Raw genomic sequence first — 20,101 nt, 5'->3', positions numbered from 1 at the left:
TAATTCTGGCAGCCCTGGCTATAGGTTACAAAGTTTTCCTGGCAGGGGCTAATAATGAAACCTAACAAGTTGGTCAAGTGAATTAACTTTTAAGCCATTTAATGTAAAACTAGCGAAATATCAGCATTAGAAAGAAAATAGACTAATATAAAAAGGCTTCCATGCTTGACATAAAATGATTATGTTTGTACCTACACTGATTTTAAAATAAAAGTTTAAAGTTTCAAAAACTTTATTCGGATCAATAATCCATAAAAGCACAAAATACAATAAGCATTACAAATACACAAAATAAGGATAAAAATAACAATCCATGCAAACTTTAAGACATAGTTAATCGGGCACGAACCACAGTTTTTAAAAAGGAGCTCATACGAAAGACAAGTTCGTGGTCATCCAGGGACAATTTTAAACTATAATAAATCAGATATCCACATGACTACACAAATGGTGCCAAAGGAGAAGTGGCGAGTCTTGAAAAAAAATACATCTTTGCTTCCAGTCACTCCAAAAATGCCGATTAAAGAGAGTACACTGTCTTATATAGTTTGGTTGCACTCAAGAAAAAGCATGTGGTACCCACCGCTTTCTAATGTTACATTTTAACTTCTAAGACAAGTGTGAACATGAAATTAATTAAACATTTATCATATATTCTTTTCATAAAAAATATTTCAATAGAGAAAGGGATCATTATTTTTATTATTCCTTTATTTCTTTTCACAGTTGATTTCACAATATCTTTTTTTTTCCGAATACACCCTCCATCGCACACAAGCCTGAGGATTTTTCAAGGTTTTGGCTGTATCAACATTATTAGTCTTGGTTAGAAATGAAGGATGCGGTCTCAGTTCTTGGTGGACGTGTTGTGTCTGAAAGGGTGTACCTTAAGCAGGTCGGTATCCCCATTGCTGGCTATATGTTCATGAAGGGAAAAGGTCTAAAGTAGGAAAGTAGAGCCAGATTGGAATAAGTCAAGGAGGAAGATAGGACAGAGATACAATTGTATATACTCTCTTGGTCTGATCGTAGTTTTGCTTCTGGTCCTTGGGTTGTCTCTTGCTCATATCCGAATATTATGGTGGCTCGTACGGGACCAGGGCTTTGTCCAGAACTTCCCATAACCCTCTGAATGACGCTTTCCATGGGGAATATTGCACCGCCAGATTGTCCGCACCCCTGAGGTGGGTGACCCAGTTTAGCCAGCCTTTGTAGGATGTTTTTGAAGTGTCTTTCCAGTTCGTTAGGACCAGTTTAATCGCTGCTGTCAAGAGTAGGTTCAATAGTTCTCTCTCCCCCTCTGTGGGGGAGGTTGGTTTGAATAAACGCCGTAGTGAGTGAGGCAAAACTCCTAGGGATCTTACACTTAAAGACATTGTCTAAAAAGTCGAACACCCTGTCCCAGAAGTTCTTGAGTGTTGGGCATTGGAATATAAGGTGTTCCAGCTCCCCTTTCCCTTTGTTGCAATTCCAACAAAGTGGGTTATCTCTGAGGCCTAGTGTGTGTAGGCGAGCTGGGGTCCAAAATGTTTTGTGTAGTAGCCATAGTTTGGTCTGGGCTAGGACTGGGGTGATCTTATTTCGGGTAGCCGAGGCCCACAGCTTTTCCCACTCCTATTCGTTTAGCGGTGGTTCTATAAGTTTATCTCAGTATCCCTTTGTTTTGTGGTTGAGTTTGGATTTGAGGGGTCTTAGTGTTTTGTATAGTTTCGATGCTTGGTGGTCTAATTTATTTTTGCTACGTATTGGAGGATCGAGGGGACGGTGCCCGTTATTTTAGACTTTGTTAGGGCAGTCTTTATCTTTAGAAATCTATACAGATCTAGGTCTTCTAGTTGGTAGGATGCTTTCAGTTCAGCGAATGTAATTGGCGTTGTTTCTTTCTCTAGTTGGTACGGGTGTGAGATGCCCTTTGCAATCCATGTGTCATATCTGAAAGTTTTCTCCTTGTATTTGATATTGTTGTTCAGCCATAGTGTCTCAGATTTGGTGCATTTGATGCTGACCTCCATTTTTTTTGCTGATTTTTAAGAGCGCTATCTTGGTATTTCTCAGTATTGGGTTGATCGCGAGTGGGTATACGTTAGTTGTTAGTAGGGCTAGTGGGTTCAAGTTGTTCAGAATGGATTTTTTCGCCTGTAACCACACCGGTGTGTATTCTGGTGTCTGTTCTACCCACGAAATGCACGTCTTTGTTCACATCTGGTCTGTGTACTGGAGTAAGGCTCTGATTTTTCAAGTGATTTTAAAACATTTATTTCACGCTAGCTTAACATGCTGATATGAAGCATTAAAAAGGCATTATATTACCATAATGGAGATTGCATAAAAAATTGGCTGACAATAATTACATTTCTGATGTTAAACTGAAACCATCCGGTATCCACATGACTTCACTAATGAGGCTAAATAAAGGAAAAGTGGCACTTTGAGTTACCAAGTACTTTGTTTGCATTTGCACTGCAGTACTACACTTTTATCTGCTTACATGTTAACTACATTGAAATGTTAATGTCCAACTGCAAATTACATTCTATTTGAAATCTTGCTTCTAGTGCAACAGCTCAAATCATCTGAAATACCAATACAAAACGTTTGCTATTCTTGCCAAAGAAGGTCTTCATAAAAACATATTCCATAATCAACCTCTAAGTTCTTATAACACATGATAGCATCTAAAGAGAAGAGGACTGAATGAAATATCAATTTGCCACTATAATAACTAAGGTGCCGATTACGATGGGTGGCGGACTAGAGTCTGCCCGCCATCGTAGCGGTGACTGGGACCGCCCGCCTGTAAGGATTACGATGTGACCGCCACCATGGCGGTCGCATCCAGCCTGTTTAACATTGCGGCAAGTGCTGCTGTCTGCAGCACCCGCCGCAATGCTAAACAGCCATGTTGTGCATTTCCCTGCAGCTCCTAAGGGTTACTTTTATCTTCACAGTGGGTATGAAGGAGTGTCCCACTAAAGAATACAATTGGCAGAGGAGTTAATCAAAACAAAGTACCTAGCCTCTAGACACCACCTTTCAGAACAGTATACAAGCCACTTCTCTTCCAAGTTGGTTATATCTTCCTTTTCTTTACTAGGTGGAAGCAGTTGCGGACGGCATAGATCGCGGGTGGCGGGCCGTGGGGTGGGGTTCCCAAGTGGGGGGGGGGGGGGGGTCATAATAGAAAAAAAAGAAAAACTTACCTTGAGGCTGGGTCCCGCGTCTTCTCGGCTCCTCCTCTACTGCCTCCTACTCGGACAGGGACAAAAAGCAGGCAGCCAGGCTATCTCCCCTAAGCCAATCACAACGCTGCAATGCAGTGCTGTGATGGTCTGAGCGCTGTAACACGGCACCTAGCCAGGGGCTGGAGGGGTTGCAGCCTGCATGGAGAAGGGGAAAGTGTGCATGTCTGGTTTGGGCAGCCCGAGAGGGCCAACCAAACAGTCATTGCACACTCAGGAGTGGGTAAACCACTCCTCCCCTGCCCTGCTCCCTAAGCAGAACAGCCCCGTACAAAGGAACCATAAAATGTTAATAACTAAAAGTTATTACCATTCTGTTTTTGCTTTTCGCACTGCGAGAAGGCTGTGGGGTGAAGCTCCCCCACCATAGTGGAGGAGCCGCCACTGGTTGGAGGAATGTAATTGTACTAACATTTCTAAGACACCTTAGCAGCCTAGCCCTTCGGGCAGAAAATCAGCCAATTCGTGGCCCATGCACGGAGATTCCCAATTGTTGCATTCTGACCCATCAATCATGTTGCCAGAATTGAATTTGCAACTTATCGCATGGCAATCTACAATGCGCTTCCTCGCCTCGACAAGTATGTTGCACATTCCTTACCCTGCTTAGTGTGACTCCATAGTAACATAACCTGCTTAATGTTGATCAGTCTTTCTCAGGGGTGGCCTATCAGGGTTATGCAAGATTAAAGATTGTATAATGTGCCTTGTTGTCATGGATTCGGAATGCATTTGGATTGGTTGGCATTGAGTGAAACCAGACCGTACTTATTCTTCCAAGATGTGATATGATGATCCGATTCAGCATGTGATCATTAGGTCTGCAATTCAATCCAGTTTGACTAATTCAATATTTGTGCTCGGTGTGAGTGAAGAAGAGGTAGATTGTTTTTATTTATTTTTATGGAGCATTTTTAACAATCGTGCAGTTCTAAAGATCCTTCTTTAAAAGTGAATGCAGATGGATTTTTGATGTAGAGAATTAGGTATTGATGCGATTGTTGTTTCAGTTGGTTGAAGAGCAGATACTGATGTTCTTATTTTTACAAGTGAGAAGCCAAGAATGGATTAGGTGTTGGTTGTGCTTACATGTTTCGCTGGTCACCCAGTCAGGGAGTGACCAACCCTTTCCCCAGTTTCTAAGCAATCTAATCCAAGAGTATGATATGGAGAATGCAGGTACCACTCAGCAGCTGCATACCGTGGGTCACCAGTGCCCAGGGTAAGGCAAATATCCTTCCACTTTTCTTTTTAAATATTGCCCCCATTACAATTTTGCACCCCTAAGAATGACCCCAAGAATTTTAACCCCGGGGCATCCCCCGCTGTGGCCCCGCCCATGCTACACCACTGCTACTCAGTAATCTTTTGACAGATTGGGACTGTTTTTTAAACCATCCTCGTGATTAGAGGTGCCGCTATATACAACTCTCTGAAAACTGAGCTAGTTGTTGGTTTTATCACCAGGTCCTGGTCATCCTGTCTTACCACTGTCAGGGTTACTCCCCTCTGAGTGATTCAGTTTTTAACCTTTTCCTGCATCTGGAATGCAGATGTCCGTAACTTCCCTTGGTGGAGAATATTTTCCCACCTGATGAATGCACTAATATAATAAGCAGAGTAAAGTAGATGAATTTAATAGTTTCATTAATTACTGTGCCAAATCTACTGAGAATAATTCCATGTCCTATCCTATTTGTTTGTACTTCTAGATTAATGGGCCTCTGCTGTGGGTCAGCCGTTGTATTCTGTGTATAAGCGACATGCCTGGTACTTGCAACGATTGCAAAGTAGCCCCTGCCACTGACTAGGGTGTTAGAGCACTCGGATAACAATGGAAGACCTATATAATTTATTGAATATTCAGACATTTGGTAACTCCGGTGTACCTACAATCTGTTCTGATGTATACATAAATATGGCTGGGTTGGAAAAATGCTGCTGTGACAGATAAAGAAGCAAGCAGTCAGAGTTGTGCATCCATATCACAAGGAATAAAGACCATAGAAACATAACTTATTCATAATTGTGACCACTGATTTTACTTTTACTACATAAGTATAGCTTACCCTAAAACAAACAATACTTCCAACAATTTTAAGATGCTCTGATTAACTTTTTCAAATATGAAAAAATAATTATTCTACATATGGTTAGCCAGGCTGAAAAGTAATATATAATTATACTTCCGGGGCCAATTAGCAAAGGCTCCTGTGCCTTTGTGGAGTCGGCCAGAAGCACAAGGGTTCAGCCGAATAAAACACAGAAGGTGGAGGAGCAGAAGGAGATTATACCCTCTGTATGTAAGGTGTTAGTTACAGGTTTACTGAAAGGCCATTCCTAAGAGATCCTCTGGTGCATGGACCTGGAGGAGACCTGACTAGTTTCAGTAATTATAACATGTGGGATGGCATTGTTCTCTATTGAGTGTTAAAAAGTAAAGCACACACCACTTTACAACAATAACTCGGGGCAAATGAGTGAGCATGTGGTGTGGTATTTAGGACACTATTCACTAGGTGTTGCTATACAGTGCCTCAGTGGAATCTTTATTACAATGGTGTCCAACGTAAGTCGAGGAGGATCAATCTACAACTGATTCACAAAATAACCACTGACTATGTCCAGATTTCCATATTAGATTAATTGGATTTAACTTAATATTATTTTGAGGTCCTGAAGATCTGGCTTTCTTGGAACTACACTAGACGCTGCGGTTATAAAAGGTCATACACAACCAGACTTCAGATGACGAAGAACAGGGAGGAAGATCACCGTATGCCTCTGGTGGAAATACTTGAGTATTGCCCAGTTGAATTATCCTTCTGCAATGGACTTGTGCCAGGGAAATACTAATGACAGCCCTGAGCTTGGCCTCCAGGAATACTCCAGGCTTTTGCTATTGGATATGGTGGTCTTGCCTATCGTTGACTTATTGGGCTAGGTTTGGAGAGGGTTCTGTTGAAGGAGAGAACGTCTGTGAAAGAAGAAAGCTTTGATTGGCCTGTGCGAGATTCTCAATCAGCTGGAGTGTTGGAAAGTTGAAGTGGAGGGGAACCTGCTGTGCAGTTATATGTTCCAGGGTAGACTGGTTTCCTATGTGCCAACATACTTCTAGTCTTTCCCAGAGTGTGCAAAGTCAACGGAGAACTGCCCTGAAGATTGAGCAAAGAAAACTCCTTTGATTGCCAATAACATCATCAAAGAGAAATGGTACGCATCAAGTCACATAATGTCCCTTCAATATATGGGCTTGGTTTCTGCTTCACTCCAAGAGTTAAAAGGGACGGCATGATTTGTGATTCTCTACTGTACACAAGGATCTGTTAAGCAGCAGTGTGTATTAAGCAGAAGAAGGATTTAAGTGCCACTGGCAGGATTCGAACCCCTGAAATTGAAGTACCGTGGATACCAGAGACCAAAGTTTGTACCACTGCTCTATCGGTGAACGTTGCTCGACATGTCTCTACTAACGCAGATGGTATGTTTTTGTCAACGACTTCCAGCACATTGTGTACCTTGCTTACCGCTGACCTGCTTCAATATCATTCTAGTTCTTTAGTCAAAAGGTGGCTTCTCCAGTAAACCGCTCTCTTTAAGAAATCTTTGGACCGCTTTACCCACCAGTTACAATACTCCTAACTATTTAACAGGATCCAAATTTGCAAAAGTTATATATGGCGGAGGTGGAGTTCGAACCCTTCACATACCGTCTCCAAGGAGACCACAGTCCACGTCTTAAACTACTTACTACCTTTACAAGCTCACATGTGGCTCTGAGCCATAGGCTATGGAGTTTACATGCCAACCATCTCAATTGACTTTCAATTGCTTCTTCACTTGTGACTGCTTTACTGAGCCACTTTAACACACTTTCTTTAAACTTACACCTATTCTCATGTGATTTTACTCTACTGCCTTGCTCACAGAAACTTAATGGACATCATTGGACAGTACAGTTGGGGGGGGCGCCTGCACTGTTCTGCAATCCTTGCTGCACGATCATCCCTTATGGGGCATCCCTGGCTCTGCACTTAAAAAAAATTATAGACATCTGAAGAAAGGTTTAACAAAATAAGGAAGGTGCACTCAACAAGAGTCATTCAAGACCACAAATGTCCATTTATCTTGTTTTTATTCCAGAAGGTTATAAACAAACGGCAAACAGCCAACGCGTTTTGTCCCTTTTGCCAAGGAACTTCTTCAGGGCTATAAATCAATTGACACGAATAATATTGGGGAGATGATTTGCACAGTATCCCAAAGACGCAAGGTCTGATTACTGGAAAATATTCAGCACAGATGTATCCAAATCGGAAAATAATGTAAAGGTCACTTCCATATTAAGATGGACCATAACAGCATGAAGAGTAATGCCAATGACCGAAAACAGTTCTTGGTGGTTAGAGTCCCGATTTGTAAGGAACAACCGTATCCAACAGCATAATAACTGGCAAGTTAAAGAAAGGTTGGTCATTAGGATGGTGCTAACCAATAATCAGACATGCCAGAGGCTGTTCAGAATCCATGTGCCAAAGACAGTACGGCTGAAAGTGGAGGCTCATGATAAATATCGGGAAAATGTTTTGAAGGCAACAGATAGGAGGGTGCAAGTAGGTAAGTGGCCTACCCTACACAGCCAAGAATGGGAGTCATAGTAAAAAAGAAAACGGCGAGCGCACGTGAGGCAAGTGGCCTGGCGAAAAGGAGTCAAGCACGGAAGTCATAAAAAAATTAACTCATTGGGCATACATGAGAGGAGCAGCCCAGCAGGAAGAAGGGGCAAGCACAGAAGACGTAATAAAAAACTAATTAACCTGCCGGAGCGTGCATGAGAAGAGCGTCCCAGCCGGAAGGGAGCAAGCAAGGGAGTCCTACTGAAAAAATAAAAAACAGTTGTCCACCAGCATGGAGTAGGAAAGGAATAGACCATCAAGGGAGCCATCCAATCAGGAGTAAAAGTTAACTCTATTTTCTACAATATTGTCTGCAACAGATAGCTGGAGGAAGTACAGGATGCCTTGAGGGATGGGGGCATGTCGCCAACCTGCCAGTCCAGATAAGTGATGAAGTGAATTGTTACAGGTTAATATTCACAGTCAGAAGCAGGTACTAATGGGCAGTGGCGGGTTCTCCACTATGGAGGAAGAGCGTCACGCCACTGCTCAAAAGGAAAAATACAATGATAATAACGTACTGCTAATATCATTGTATTTTTCCTTTAGAATTCAGTGGCGGGCAGGGCTGGGCAGAGGAGAGAAGGAGTGGTTTTCACTTATTAAGTGGGCATGACTGCTTGACCAGCCCGGCCAGTCATGAGCACTCTGCATCTTCTTCACCAGGCTGCTTTACAGAGCCTTGTAAGGAACATGCAAACCCTCCCAGTGCCTGTCTGAGCACCAAACCATGGTGCTCAGACCAATCACAATGCTGCATTGCATCGTGGTGATGGGCAGTAAGGAGGTTAGGTGTCGGGTGCTTCCTGCTGCCAGGACTGCAGGAAGAAGGAAGCTGAAGAAGACAGAGGAGAGGCCGCGCACGGCGAAAAAGCACGTCTTTTAAATTTTTTCATTCCCCTTCCCGCCTTACCACTCCTATCCGGTAGCAGCCGCTACTGCCGAGGAGAAATGTCAGGTTACTTTCTTCAAAACTGAGCGCTACGGGATAATGCTCTCTCAAAAAACTGGAATAAAAATACTTAATGAAACGGTGTGGTAATGGGGGAAGTAGAATTCGTAATTAAATGAGTAGTGGCTGACGAAATGACAAGTGCCTGCTGGAAGTTAACAGTCGTATGTAATTCACGTATGCTGTAAAGAATACAATGATATGGGAAAAAAATCAAAACAAAGATTATAAAAAAAGGCTGCTCAGTGTAAAACCTTGATAGACTGCTGCCTCTAGTGCTCATTTCTACTACAAAAGTGTTAGACGTGGAATGTTTAGATCCATTCCCTTCACATTCTAAGGAAGGGTTTAGGGAATTCTCGCCCTGGTAGACTTTGTGTCATTGCTTTCGGACATTTTCGCTCTGTATAGAAACTGCTTTGTCGTAAATCCCTCCAAAGGATTGATCTTTTAGTTACTTCTTCTTCACCCTGACTCTGCCCGTGTATCTTCTATTTCTTTGTCTGCTACAAATTTTGAACCACTTATTGCATATTTATTTTACTTAGAAACTTTTTTGCTTTTACTTTAACTTGGTGAGGACATTTTACATTATTTTCTTATAGTATCAATGTATAGGCTGGGTTATGCATTGCACCTTCATGCACTTTCTCCAAGGTTTGCCTTTGTGCTCAGGCCAGACTACCAGAACCGGTTACCTTGTGTGGATTATATACTGTGCTGCTGTCCAACAGGCAACTTTCAACTATCCACCATAAAGGGTTTTGCTTTCTTTGCAACAGGACTTCCTAAGTCAATCACCAATGACTCAGGAGGCCCTTCCCAAAAGAAGATTTAGCCGTGTCCTCTCCCATTACTGGGTAGCTCCAAACCGAAATTAACACTGACTTGGATGGTAAATTAGCTAATTTAATTTGAAATGCATGGGCATCAAATTAAAATTAAGGGAGATTCGAAGCTCAGAATTTTATGAGAATGATATACCCTTCTATAGACAAGAATTCAATACCTAGATGAAAACGTCCAAGTAATAAAAATTAATTTTCAAGGTGGAAATTACAAAATGCATCGCTGTTCAACAGAAAACTGATCAAGCACTGAGGTAGAACAATAAATGTACAAGACCAGTCTATTTATATTGTTTCTAAATTTCTAACCAAATCAAAAAGCTTCTTGAATATTATGGTACCCAGTCGCAAAACATTTTCTCATCACATGTGAAATGAATGACTTCAGATATAAATTTAAGACCCAAATTACCATATCCTAACCCCCTCCAGGCGGCGAATCTCTCCTCCCCGCTTTCCCCATCGTACAGTCCGGCTGTGCTCTGCTACCTCAAATCACCACTGACAACTTTGTTGGGTGCCTGAAAAGGTCGCAGTTTATTCGCATAATAACACTTTCTACATTTGTATCACATTGTTCATGGTTATGTACATGTTGCATTATTATTATTCTTGACCCAGCTTTATCAATCACCTGGGAGGGGAGGGAACCCTTTTTGTGTTTTCTGCTTCCGGGTCTAGGCTTCAGCTTGCTACCGATTTAGCGGGTCTCCGTTTGGACCTGTCTGGGCCGCAAGTGCCGTCCCGCTCGCCCTGTGCCCTTTCGTGGGCCCTCCCTTCTCCCAGAGGTCCCTGCCAGCTGGCATCCCAAGGGCCTTTCCTGCGCATCTACTCTAATTTCTTGCGACTGGGTCCTTTGCTTTTGTCTCCTTCTGAGCCCCTGGCGTGAGGCATCCCAAGGGTCATAGGGAGAGCATGATCTCTAATCTTTGCTGGCGGCGTGCCGCCCTTTGGCTCCCTCAGTGCCCCTGCCGTGCGGCATCCCCAGGACACTGTGAGAGCCTCCCATCTATCTTCTAATGGGTTCTTCCCTTTCGTTTGGTAATTTAGTCAGTCTAGCTCCGCTACCCTCCACCATGCGGCTGCGACGCCCGACTCTTAGGTGTGGGTGGGTGGGTTTCTTCTTTCTTTGTCCTTGCCCCGGGGGGGGGATTTGTGATTCCACTAGGTCCCTGCGTCCCCCTTTTATTCCCCCCCCGGCCCCTGTGCTCGCCCCCTGATTGGGGGGGGGCTTGCTCGCGCCATCGGGGGCCAATCCTGGCCCCGTTGGCCTAGTCCTTATGCAAATGCATGAGGGGGGTGGACGGGGGAGGGCCGCCGCCCCCGGATGGCGATTTGCCCGGCCCTCTAATGGGTCCGGCTTTGCCTACCCGGCCCGGGTTCCAATTCACAGGATAAAGATTTGAGGAATTTTCTGACTCTAGTCCCTATGCCGGGAAAATTCCACTAGTATTGTGGATTTTCCCGCTGTGCTCAGCTTATGTATGTGCGGGGGAGAAGGAGAGACACCCAAAATGAGGTAGGCAAAAAAAAGTTGTAACTTAGCGCATGTTCACTAGAAGTCCTAATACATTTTCTCATTCACTTTGCAAATATATATTCACTCTTAAACAGATTGGCGTTGGTGTGCAAACCTGGTGGGAATTTGTTATGAATTCAATATTACAAAATTCAAATTCTGACTGACATTCATATTTGATTCATTTGAGTACTGTGTACCTGCGATCATGTCATCCACAGTGCTCATTTTCAGCAGCACCTGTTCGATGAGGCCAACTTCTGTACTGGTCTGTAAGTTTCGGACACTTTTGCGGAGAATGGCAGTGAACATGCTCCAGATTTCCGCCTGGCACGTGACGTCACAGTGTTCCAGCAGCTCCGACATGCACGTGATGCTCTCTGCATCCTGGATGATGAAGTTCATCTCGAGGTCAAATTCCCCACCGACCAGCTGAAAAAGAAGAAATGGGAAAGTCAGATTGTTCTGAAACAATACGAACATTGGAGCATCTTGTCCAGGTGAATACACCATTGAGTGCCAATGTGATCAACTCTTGATCCTTCCCAAATTAGATAATCCAGACATACACATATTGTAGGAACAACATTCTTAGTTGGCAGCTATGCCGCGCAGGTAATCAATTGAAAGCAAACCTCATGAAATGCAAAATTACAAACAACTATACAATAATGAATTACACATCATCAAAACATCAACTTAAAGACCTACTCGAAAGAGACTTATTTGCTAACCCATACCATCATGCTTCTGCTCCAGAAATCCTATACAATATAGGGTTCCTATTATGAAATGTTATTTTAAGAGCTTTAATTGCCTTCAAACATCTGAAAAGCTATAGCCAATCAGGATGGCCGGAAAGAGGTCAATGCCTTCCAATACATGGCAGAACTTCGGTCAGTGCTCATGCAATGATGCTATGTAACTGCTCCGGCCTTCAGTCTAAAACTACTCTCCCTCTCACCCCATCACCATTTAATTATCTCACTGCACCCCACGTCTGCACATCTGACTTCCAGAACCAAAAATAAAGCAGACAGGAAGTGGATGGAGTTCATAGCAGGCAGTCTACAAGCGGCAACTGCTCTCAGCGGTTTTCAGTGGCATTCATTGTGAAAATATCCTTTTACACAAACTTAAAGGCACGGTCAATTCCTCAAAATAATTTAGTCTGATGTCCAGATCAATAAACAACAGGGTAACCACGGTGGTGGCAGTGATTATCATGAGAATAAATATTGAAGAGCTTAGTTTGTTACAACTACTACTACTAATAAATACAATTATAAAAGTGATGCTAACACGGGTGAGGTTTCCAGAAGGATCTGTAGCGCTCTACAGAAGGATCTGTAGCGCTCTACAGAAGTACACTTGAAAGTTATTGTGAACTTATTCATGTGCGGTGCTTTGAGGTGGAGAGATCACCCATTCCCAGCTGGACAACCAAAATCACCAGATTTGTACAAAAAATTGATTTCCCCAGCACACACTAATGTAAACATGTACACAAATAACAGATATCAATAATTATAGTCTTTCTATTTGTTAGGTTTATATGTTCTTTTTTAGTTCTTTTTTAGCCTCCTTGACATAGGTAAAAGATAATCGAAGATAAGATAAACCAAATAACAGAAATGTTCGCAATAATTGGGATGCAAATTCTTTCAGTGAATATAACTTTCTTTGCTTTGTATATCCACTACTATATGACATAACCAATGTGCATGGGTTACCAAACACAAAAAGCCACCTGAATGAAAAAGAAGATTGATATAGATACATATGCCACCTATACATCAAATTGTTGGAAAAAAATGATCATGTTCTAGTAGCAAATACATATGCTTGCATCTTTTAGCCCTGAGGAAGTCGTAGCCACCTGCCATGGGCGAGGAAACATGTGTTGGCTAACAAGAGGCTAAAAAAAGAACTAAACAAGAACATATGAGAATAAACCTAACAAACACAAAGAAAGACAAGAATTGTTGACATCTAATATTTATGTAATACATGTTGACATTAGCGTGTGCTGGGGAAACCAATTTTTAGTACAACTATAAGTGTCTCAAGAAATGTGCGCTTCCGCCAGATACAATACTACATCACATAGAGAGCATATCTCACCACAGCCAAAACTATTTCAATTGCGTAGATGCTGCCACCTTATAGATGCAGACCTGCTGCACATGTTGTGGGGATGTCCATGCCTTCGGGGATACTGAAGTACATTTCAAGATGCCCTATCTTGTTGCATGGAATGCACCATTCCCTTTGCATGAGAGACCTATATCCTACACCTTTACATTAGAAGCAAAAAGCACAGGGTGACTTCCTGCTTCCTAGATCTGAAAATGGCAGTAGCTAAGAGGCTGATCACTAGAAGATGGAAATCCTCTGAGCCCCCTCACACACTGACTTGGAGGCACTCCCTACTGATGTGGGCTAAAGCAGGAAGTGTTGCACTACATCAGGAGGACACATATTCATAGGACCCCAATTGCCACAAACTGGGATGCAATTCTGAGTGAGCTGCAAAGCGCCAGTAACACTACGGTAGGCACGTCGACCCCAAATGAGAACACCACCTCTGAACACACATTGGGGGAGACACATAGGGCCTGGCACAGATGTAATTGAGGAGCCACTAGTGGTGGGCTTGCTCATGCCTCGCCTGACACGGGTTTTGCGGTGAACACCAAAATGATCCAACAAACAAGAGCAGAGAGGATACATTGACTGGGGAGACCGGGAAGTGCTCCAGTTAGACGCACAACTACCGGTTTTGTTTTTACATTGTCCCGTTTCATTATTGCCCGCCTCCCCTGTTAGAAGACCACCACACAGTAGGCACTTAACAAGAAAACAGATGGGATGCACCTGGAAACTAAGTATCTGCAAATAGCAAACGAGGTCCGCATGAAAGGTGTATATAAATTCATTATGCTCAAATGATCGCCACCAAAATGGTGCATGTATGTCCAGGTCGCCCCAGTATCAACGTATATGGTCCACTAAATAATCAGTAAAAAATGGCTAAAATAAAATGGAATTTGCACTGTGTATGTCTGCATTGTTAAATGAAAATCAATAAAAACAGATTCAAACATACAATTAAAAGTGCAGCGGCCCAAACTTCTCTTAGGAGCCTGCCACCGGCTCTTTTGAATGGTGAGATTTCGGGATATCAAGCCTGCCTACTTTTGATTCCACCTCATGCCTTCCTTCCACATTCTTACACTATCTGTCTCTTCATCTCACTCTTCCAGATTCTTTTTCACACAGCTTTCTCGTTAGGTCACTGTTTTTCTATTTCTCTTTTCCTATTATTTCTCTCTTTTCTACCTATCCCTGCCTTGCTCTGGCCAAAGCCTGAAGAATAAGCCATGATCTCCAGCGAGGAGTGCCATTTCCATCACCTGGACCGAACAGGCATAAATTAACTGTTTGTACTCCTAGGTCGAATAGCCATACCGTCCGTATTATGTGGTTAAACAACCGAAGAGCAGTAGCTTCCACTACAGTTACTAGTAGCCAACTGGAAGTTCCTGCTGACTGACTCTTAATTCCCAATTTGAATTTCAAGTTTTCCTTGATCGACTAGTCTGGTCTGGTGGTCAGCGCCATGCGATACTCTGTTTCATATCCAAGCCCATTCAGCCCTCAAGCTCACTTGTTAGATCCTCAAGCTGAAGGGTTGATGCCTACTGTAACATCCATTCTGCTAGAGAAGGAGATATGGCGAATACCCGGGAGGACTTGAATAGTGCAGCAATGGTGGACAAATGTGACATGCTCTTCAAAATTATGCAACAAAAAAAAGACACATTATGAGGTATCCTTTGCAAATAGAGGTAAGGTATGCCACACAATCAGTGGCACTCGCATATTTTTATATCTTAACAGTTATTGTTATCAAAGACACTATAGAAACGCCAGAATTTTCACAAGATAGAGAAGTTACACATCCATTATTCATTACCAATTAATTATCTCATTTTACTAAAAAAAAAGCCAAAGATTGCAGTTTTTTTAACAATGCCATCATACCAAGAGTAAAGTAATTTGTGTAAAACATGTTCCGCAATCAACAAAAAAAATAAGGCGTTCGTGTACAGACATTTTGAAATAAAAAAGCGTGCTTCTTTTATTCTCACACTCCAGGTCTGTTGTAACACCGTTTTTGGTAACTTAATTTCCCTTTTGTTTTCAGTTGACACCATAAGGCCCCGGAGGCACTTCTTTCCAATAACGCACGGCCATTCTTAACATATTCTTAATGTTATCATCTAAGTGTCTCACGGTGAGGCACTTTAACATTTAAGCTGCCAGACCCTAAAATCAGATGCAAAATATTTGGGATTGCTCCAAATTCGGAGTGTCAGATTCACAGCCAAATGTCGAAACATATGCACATATCTTTCAGCCCAGAGTTTGCAAACAGGGCTGCATTTGTCGCTAAGTAACATTCCTTGGAGGAAATCTGCATGATCATGTTTGTCAAGCCCGACCGCCAGGCCTAAGGCACCACTTTGGGTTTGAACCTAATCTGATAACATAGACCTGGAGTGAGAAGCCCCTGAATGAACAAGGCTTTGAATATCAGCAGGGACTCAGAACATCGCAGGGCTGGAGGCTCGGTGGGCTAATGCATATGCTGGAGGTACTCGTGCACCCAGATTTCATTCGCTCAGCCCATTTCATTCAACCTTTTATCCTTCTGAGCTTGAGAAAACAAGCAGTTGTGCACTAGGTAACAAACATCTGCTATAAATAATTATATGAGACTGTTTCAGCGGTGAAGGCGGGGCTGGTATTAGATTTTTTTTTTTGGGGGGGGGCAGGCCCCAAAGATTTTCCGTGGTACATGCTCCAAATCTCAGCGCTCCATTACACCCTCCCCTGCATGAACCAATTACCTCCTCCTCTGATTCCCTCACTCCCACCTGGCAAAAGTGCCCCTCATCTCTCCATAGCCCCTCTCTCACATACATTTCATTTGTTTTAAAGCGCTGGTAAAGGCTAGGCTGGCTTTACTACTCCACTCAGCTTCCAACATAAAGTACAGATATGTTCTTTGCAGCAGGCATATTAACCCTCTGCACTACTTTGAGTCAAACCTCCACTAGACAAAACGTCCATCTCTCTCTCTCTAGCAGGAACATTAATCACAAGTTATCTTGACATTTTAATCTCTACCTGAAAGCTGGGCACACAAGGAACTCTGCAGCAGGTGCTAAAAAATCTTCAGTTTTTGCTAAAAGCAGCCCCCCCCACCCCAAGTCGACATCCAGTGTGGCCGCACCAGTCGCACTGCCCTAAAGCCGGCCAGACTGTAGCATTCAATTGTTCAAATATAGCTTGACAGGAGTGCCAATTAAAGTCCAAGTGTATTAACCTGAAAGGCAGTGTATGTACAACTCCCTAAGATCTCTTCTGTTCGATTCCAATGCTATTAGACACGTTGTATTCCACATGAACAGGGTCCATACAGGAGTGTGATTAAACGAGAATCTTAAGAAATACCATATATTACTCAGTCCAGATGTATTGGCAAGTATTTAACATCGTTTTATATACACATTTTAACACACTACATATATTTAGTGTCTTTTTCATATTGCAACGTTCAGTACCTAAACTGAAAATGACCGTTTTCAAACATACAAAAGCACATTCTTTTCACATTATGACCAGTCTCTTTTTTGCTCAGCAGCTCATGTATTATTGCAGCGGTTCTTAACTGTGCTCTTTTAATTGTGCCAGCGGCTGAAGGGAGGCCTTCCACTACTCCACAAGCAGTGGTCATTACCCATTGACAACAGCACTAAAACCCTTACACTGGTTGCCTCTGGGAGATAGAGTCAACTTCAAGGTGCTGTGCATGCCTCAGAGCAGGGGCGTGGATATCAATAGTGCAGCAGGTGCAGTAGCACCGAGTCCCACGGGTGTAACCAACCCACGGGCAGAGGAACTATTCTACTTGCTGCCATTAGGGCTGAAGCATTAAGAGGACTGGACACAGGTCCCTAAATGCTCGTGCAAGCAGGTGGCTTAAACATGACACTCTATAATACTGCACTTCTGGCAGAAGGATGAAACCTAAAGCCTCAGTAATGAACTACACCCAACTGTACCTGCCACAGCCGTTCTGGAAAAACCCAAAGCCACCTCCTCCAAGGAAGAGATTCTTGCACACTGTACGTGGAATGCCACTTATGACTTGTCAGCAAGATGGGAGCAGTCAGTTAAACACTCACTGCTGAAATATACAGAGACAAGCAGGTCCCTGGCTGAATCCCGACAAATGCCAAGCAAGGCCGACTCGGCGGTAGGCCTGGGCTAAAAATCCGTTCCGCTCGCGGAAATTGCGATAATTTGACATTTTCGCGTTCCGCGGAGAGCGCGAAAATGTCAAAACTTCCGCAATCCGCATTTTACCGGAAATTTCTTGCTTGCTCACGCTGTAAAATAATACATTCTTGCGTGCGCGCGATCGCCTTACCTGAATCCCCGCGTTCGCCGACAAGTTTTCCCGATCCGGTCGCGTTCTCCACGAGATGTTGGATTGTTGGTAGCCATTTGCGCTGTCTCGCGACAGTTCGCAACCACAGTAACGTCATTCGTTGCGCGATCACGTCTTCCTTCTCGCGATCATGCACCGCGAGACAAGTGGAAACAAGATGGCCGCGCCCGCAAGCAACCGCATGGCTAAGTTGGCGAGCCGCGACCACGCAGAAAATACCGTAAACGGGCGGGAAAAAAACTTCTGCATCTTCGCGATATTTCCGCGTGTTTGCAGAGATTTTTAACATTTTCACGATAATTTGCGAAAGTGAATTTCGCAAATTCCGCCCACCCCTACTCAGCGGGCAATCCTTCCGAGGTCGGTAACCGAGGAAGATTAAACTGAAAGCAGATGTGCCACCGGTGGAAGTGCATGAAGAAGTATGGAAACTGTGATCCTGAGCACAGGGTGGGCGAAGTCACTCAGTGTGAGGAAGGGGCAGGGCTTAAATAAAGAGAACAAAATATTCTGCAACTTTTGCTGGGCTTTCATCTAGAGGTAACTGCATATAAAGTATTAATGCACATACCTTAAATGAAAAACAAATGCAAGCTATAACAATCTTTACAGCACTGGGGACGCCTCATCCGCTCCTTTCAACCCGAAGCAGCTCAAGGTCATCATTGCCCGTGAGGGAATGGCTATTCTACATTAAAATGTATGGAACCTGTTCCCCAATAAATCCCGCCCCTTTTGAACTCAGAGTAGCACTGTATAGTTCTTAATATAATTTCTTAAAGACTTATACACAAGTAGTTATTATCACGAACGTCATCATGAAGGTCCAATATCCCTTGTGCCACTCTGAAGTGACATGCTAACTGCATGAAATTTTATGAATGAAAAAAAATAGGTCACAGTGCTATGAAAAAAAAAAATCAAATAATGTACTTCATTGACCTTCAGACTGGGAAGAGCTACTAAAGTCCAGTCTACCGGAAGTTTCGTAGCCTAATGACATCTAAGGCCGAGGAAGTAAACTGCTGCCCAGAGAGAAACAGAGCCTTCCAGAGGGGCGGGAGGAAACGAGACATTTCAGACCTCCGCTCGTCAAGAGAGCTAACGGGAATTGAATGAAAGGAAAAGGTCACGGCGAGTACTAAAGCATTTTACTACAATATAAAGCAAAGTGATCGCGTGCCCGCTCTAATTACATGATGTCCGAGCTTCAAAGTGCTCGCGAACAGATTAGAAAGTATAATCGTGCTGTGATTAACATACAAGGCGAATAGTTTTATGGCGGATTAACCTCGTAGGGAACATACCGCTCGAGGTGATGGCGTGGGGGACGCTCTGCGTGCGTGACGCCCCAGAGACGCTAACGGATACAAGCACACGTCCTAACGTCTTACATCACCATGATGAATATAAGGTGCCTCGTGCCTTTAAGGATCCTTCACAGGGCCCAAATTATATACGCAGTTCATTCGGGTAAACACAACCGTCAGTTTACTGGCTTCAGAAGCTAGAAACGTGACGCACCTTCGCCACAGAGGGCGAACTGGATGCTGCTTTCATCATAGCTCAGAGGACCTTCGGGTCACAGTTCAAATTCTGGCAGGGCCGATTCATACTCTCTTCCTTCTGAGGTAGATATAATAAATTCAACTCAGATGGGAAGTAATAACACCTAATAATCGAGCACTTCGAGATGAGTCTGTGAGGCTCACTATCTACATAGTTATTATTAACATTCATAAGTGGCATTCCCTGTGTTTTTAAATCGCTTGTAACTCGCTTTTATTGCGTTTGTATTAGTACTCGTTTTTGCCCCATACCTGATCCTAGAGGTGTGCTGAGACCCCCCAGTGCCCAGCAGCACCCAGAAGTCTACTCTTACCTGTCCTGCTGTGCCGGTCCTGCTCTCGGCTGAGAGCACCGGGAGCCGGTTTTTGGCGGCCATCTTGGGTTGGGCTGGGTTGGGGACGCCATTGAGAGCACTATAAAAACGGGCAGGGATGACTCCGCGCAGCGGACGCGATCAGCGGGCGAGCCGGATCTGCGCCGGAGTCGTGCCAGAGTCCTGCCCGTCTGCGCTCGTCCGCGCACGTTCGGGCACAGGGCTCAGGGACTCTGGCACACGCTCCTGTTATACCTCAGCGGACCTCCTAGGACTGAATTCCGAAAGGTATAACTTACCCCCTAGTGTAGGTGTTATACTCAAGGAACTCAACATCCTACACAGCTCTAGTTGTAAGCACCAAAGCCTCTTAGCTCCTGTGAAACTGGCTACCCTTAATACCAGGTCACTGCAGAAACATCATTTAGAGATCTTTACCCTGCTACAGGATGAGACCATTGA

The 20,101-nt window shown here is 43.6% G+C and overlaps 1 protein-coding gene across 6 annotated transcripts in view; it reads right to left on the bottom strand.

The window, feature by feature from the left end:
• The window catches only part of NBEA (neurobeachin), a 1,788,010-nt gene that overhangs the window by 1,489,168 nt on the left and 278,741 nt on the right, over positions 1 to 20,101 (bottom strand). For all 6 annotated transcript variants that reach the window (XM_085621699.1, XM_085621702.1, XM_085621701.1 and 3 more), the window contains exon 2: positions 11,435 to 11,666. In XM_085621699.1, the coding sequence (XP_085477825.1) occupies positions 11,435 to 11,666 (232 nt within the window). The remainder of the gene's footprint in view (positions 1 to 11,434; positions 11,667 to 20,101) is intronic.

Source organism: Triturus cristatus, chromosome 8, assembly GCF_964204655.1.
Source record: "Triturus cristatus chromosome 8, aTriCri1.1, whole genome shotgun sequence".
NCBI lineage: Eukaryota > Metazoa > Chordata > Amphibia > Caudata > Salamandridae > Triturus > Triturus cristatus.
Note: the sequence above shows the minus strand (reverse complement) of the source record. Positions and strands in the feature narration are given on the sequence as shown.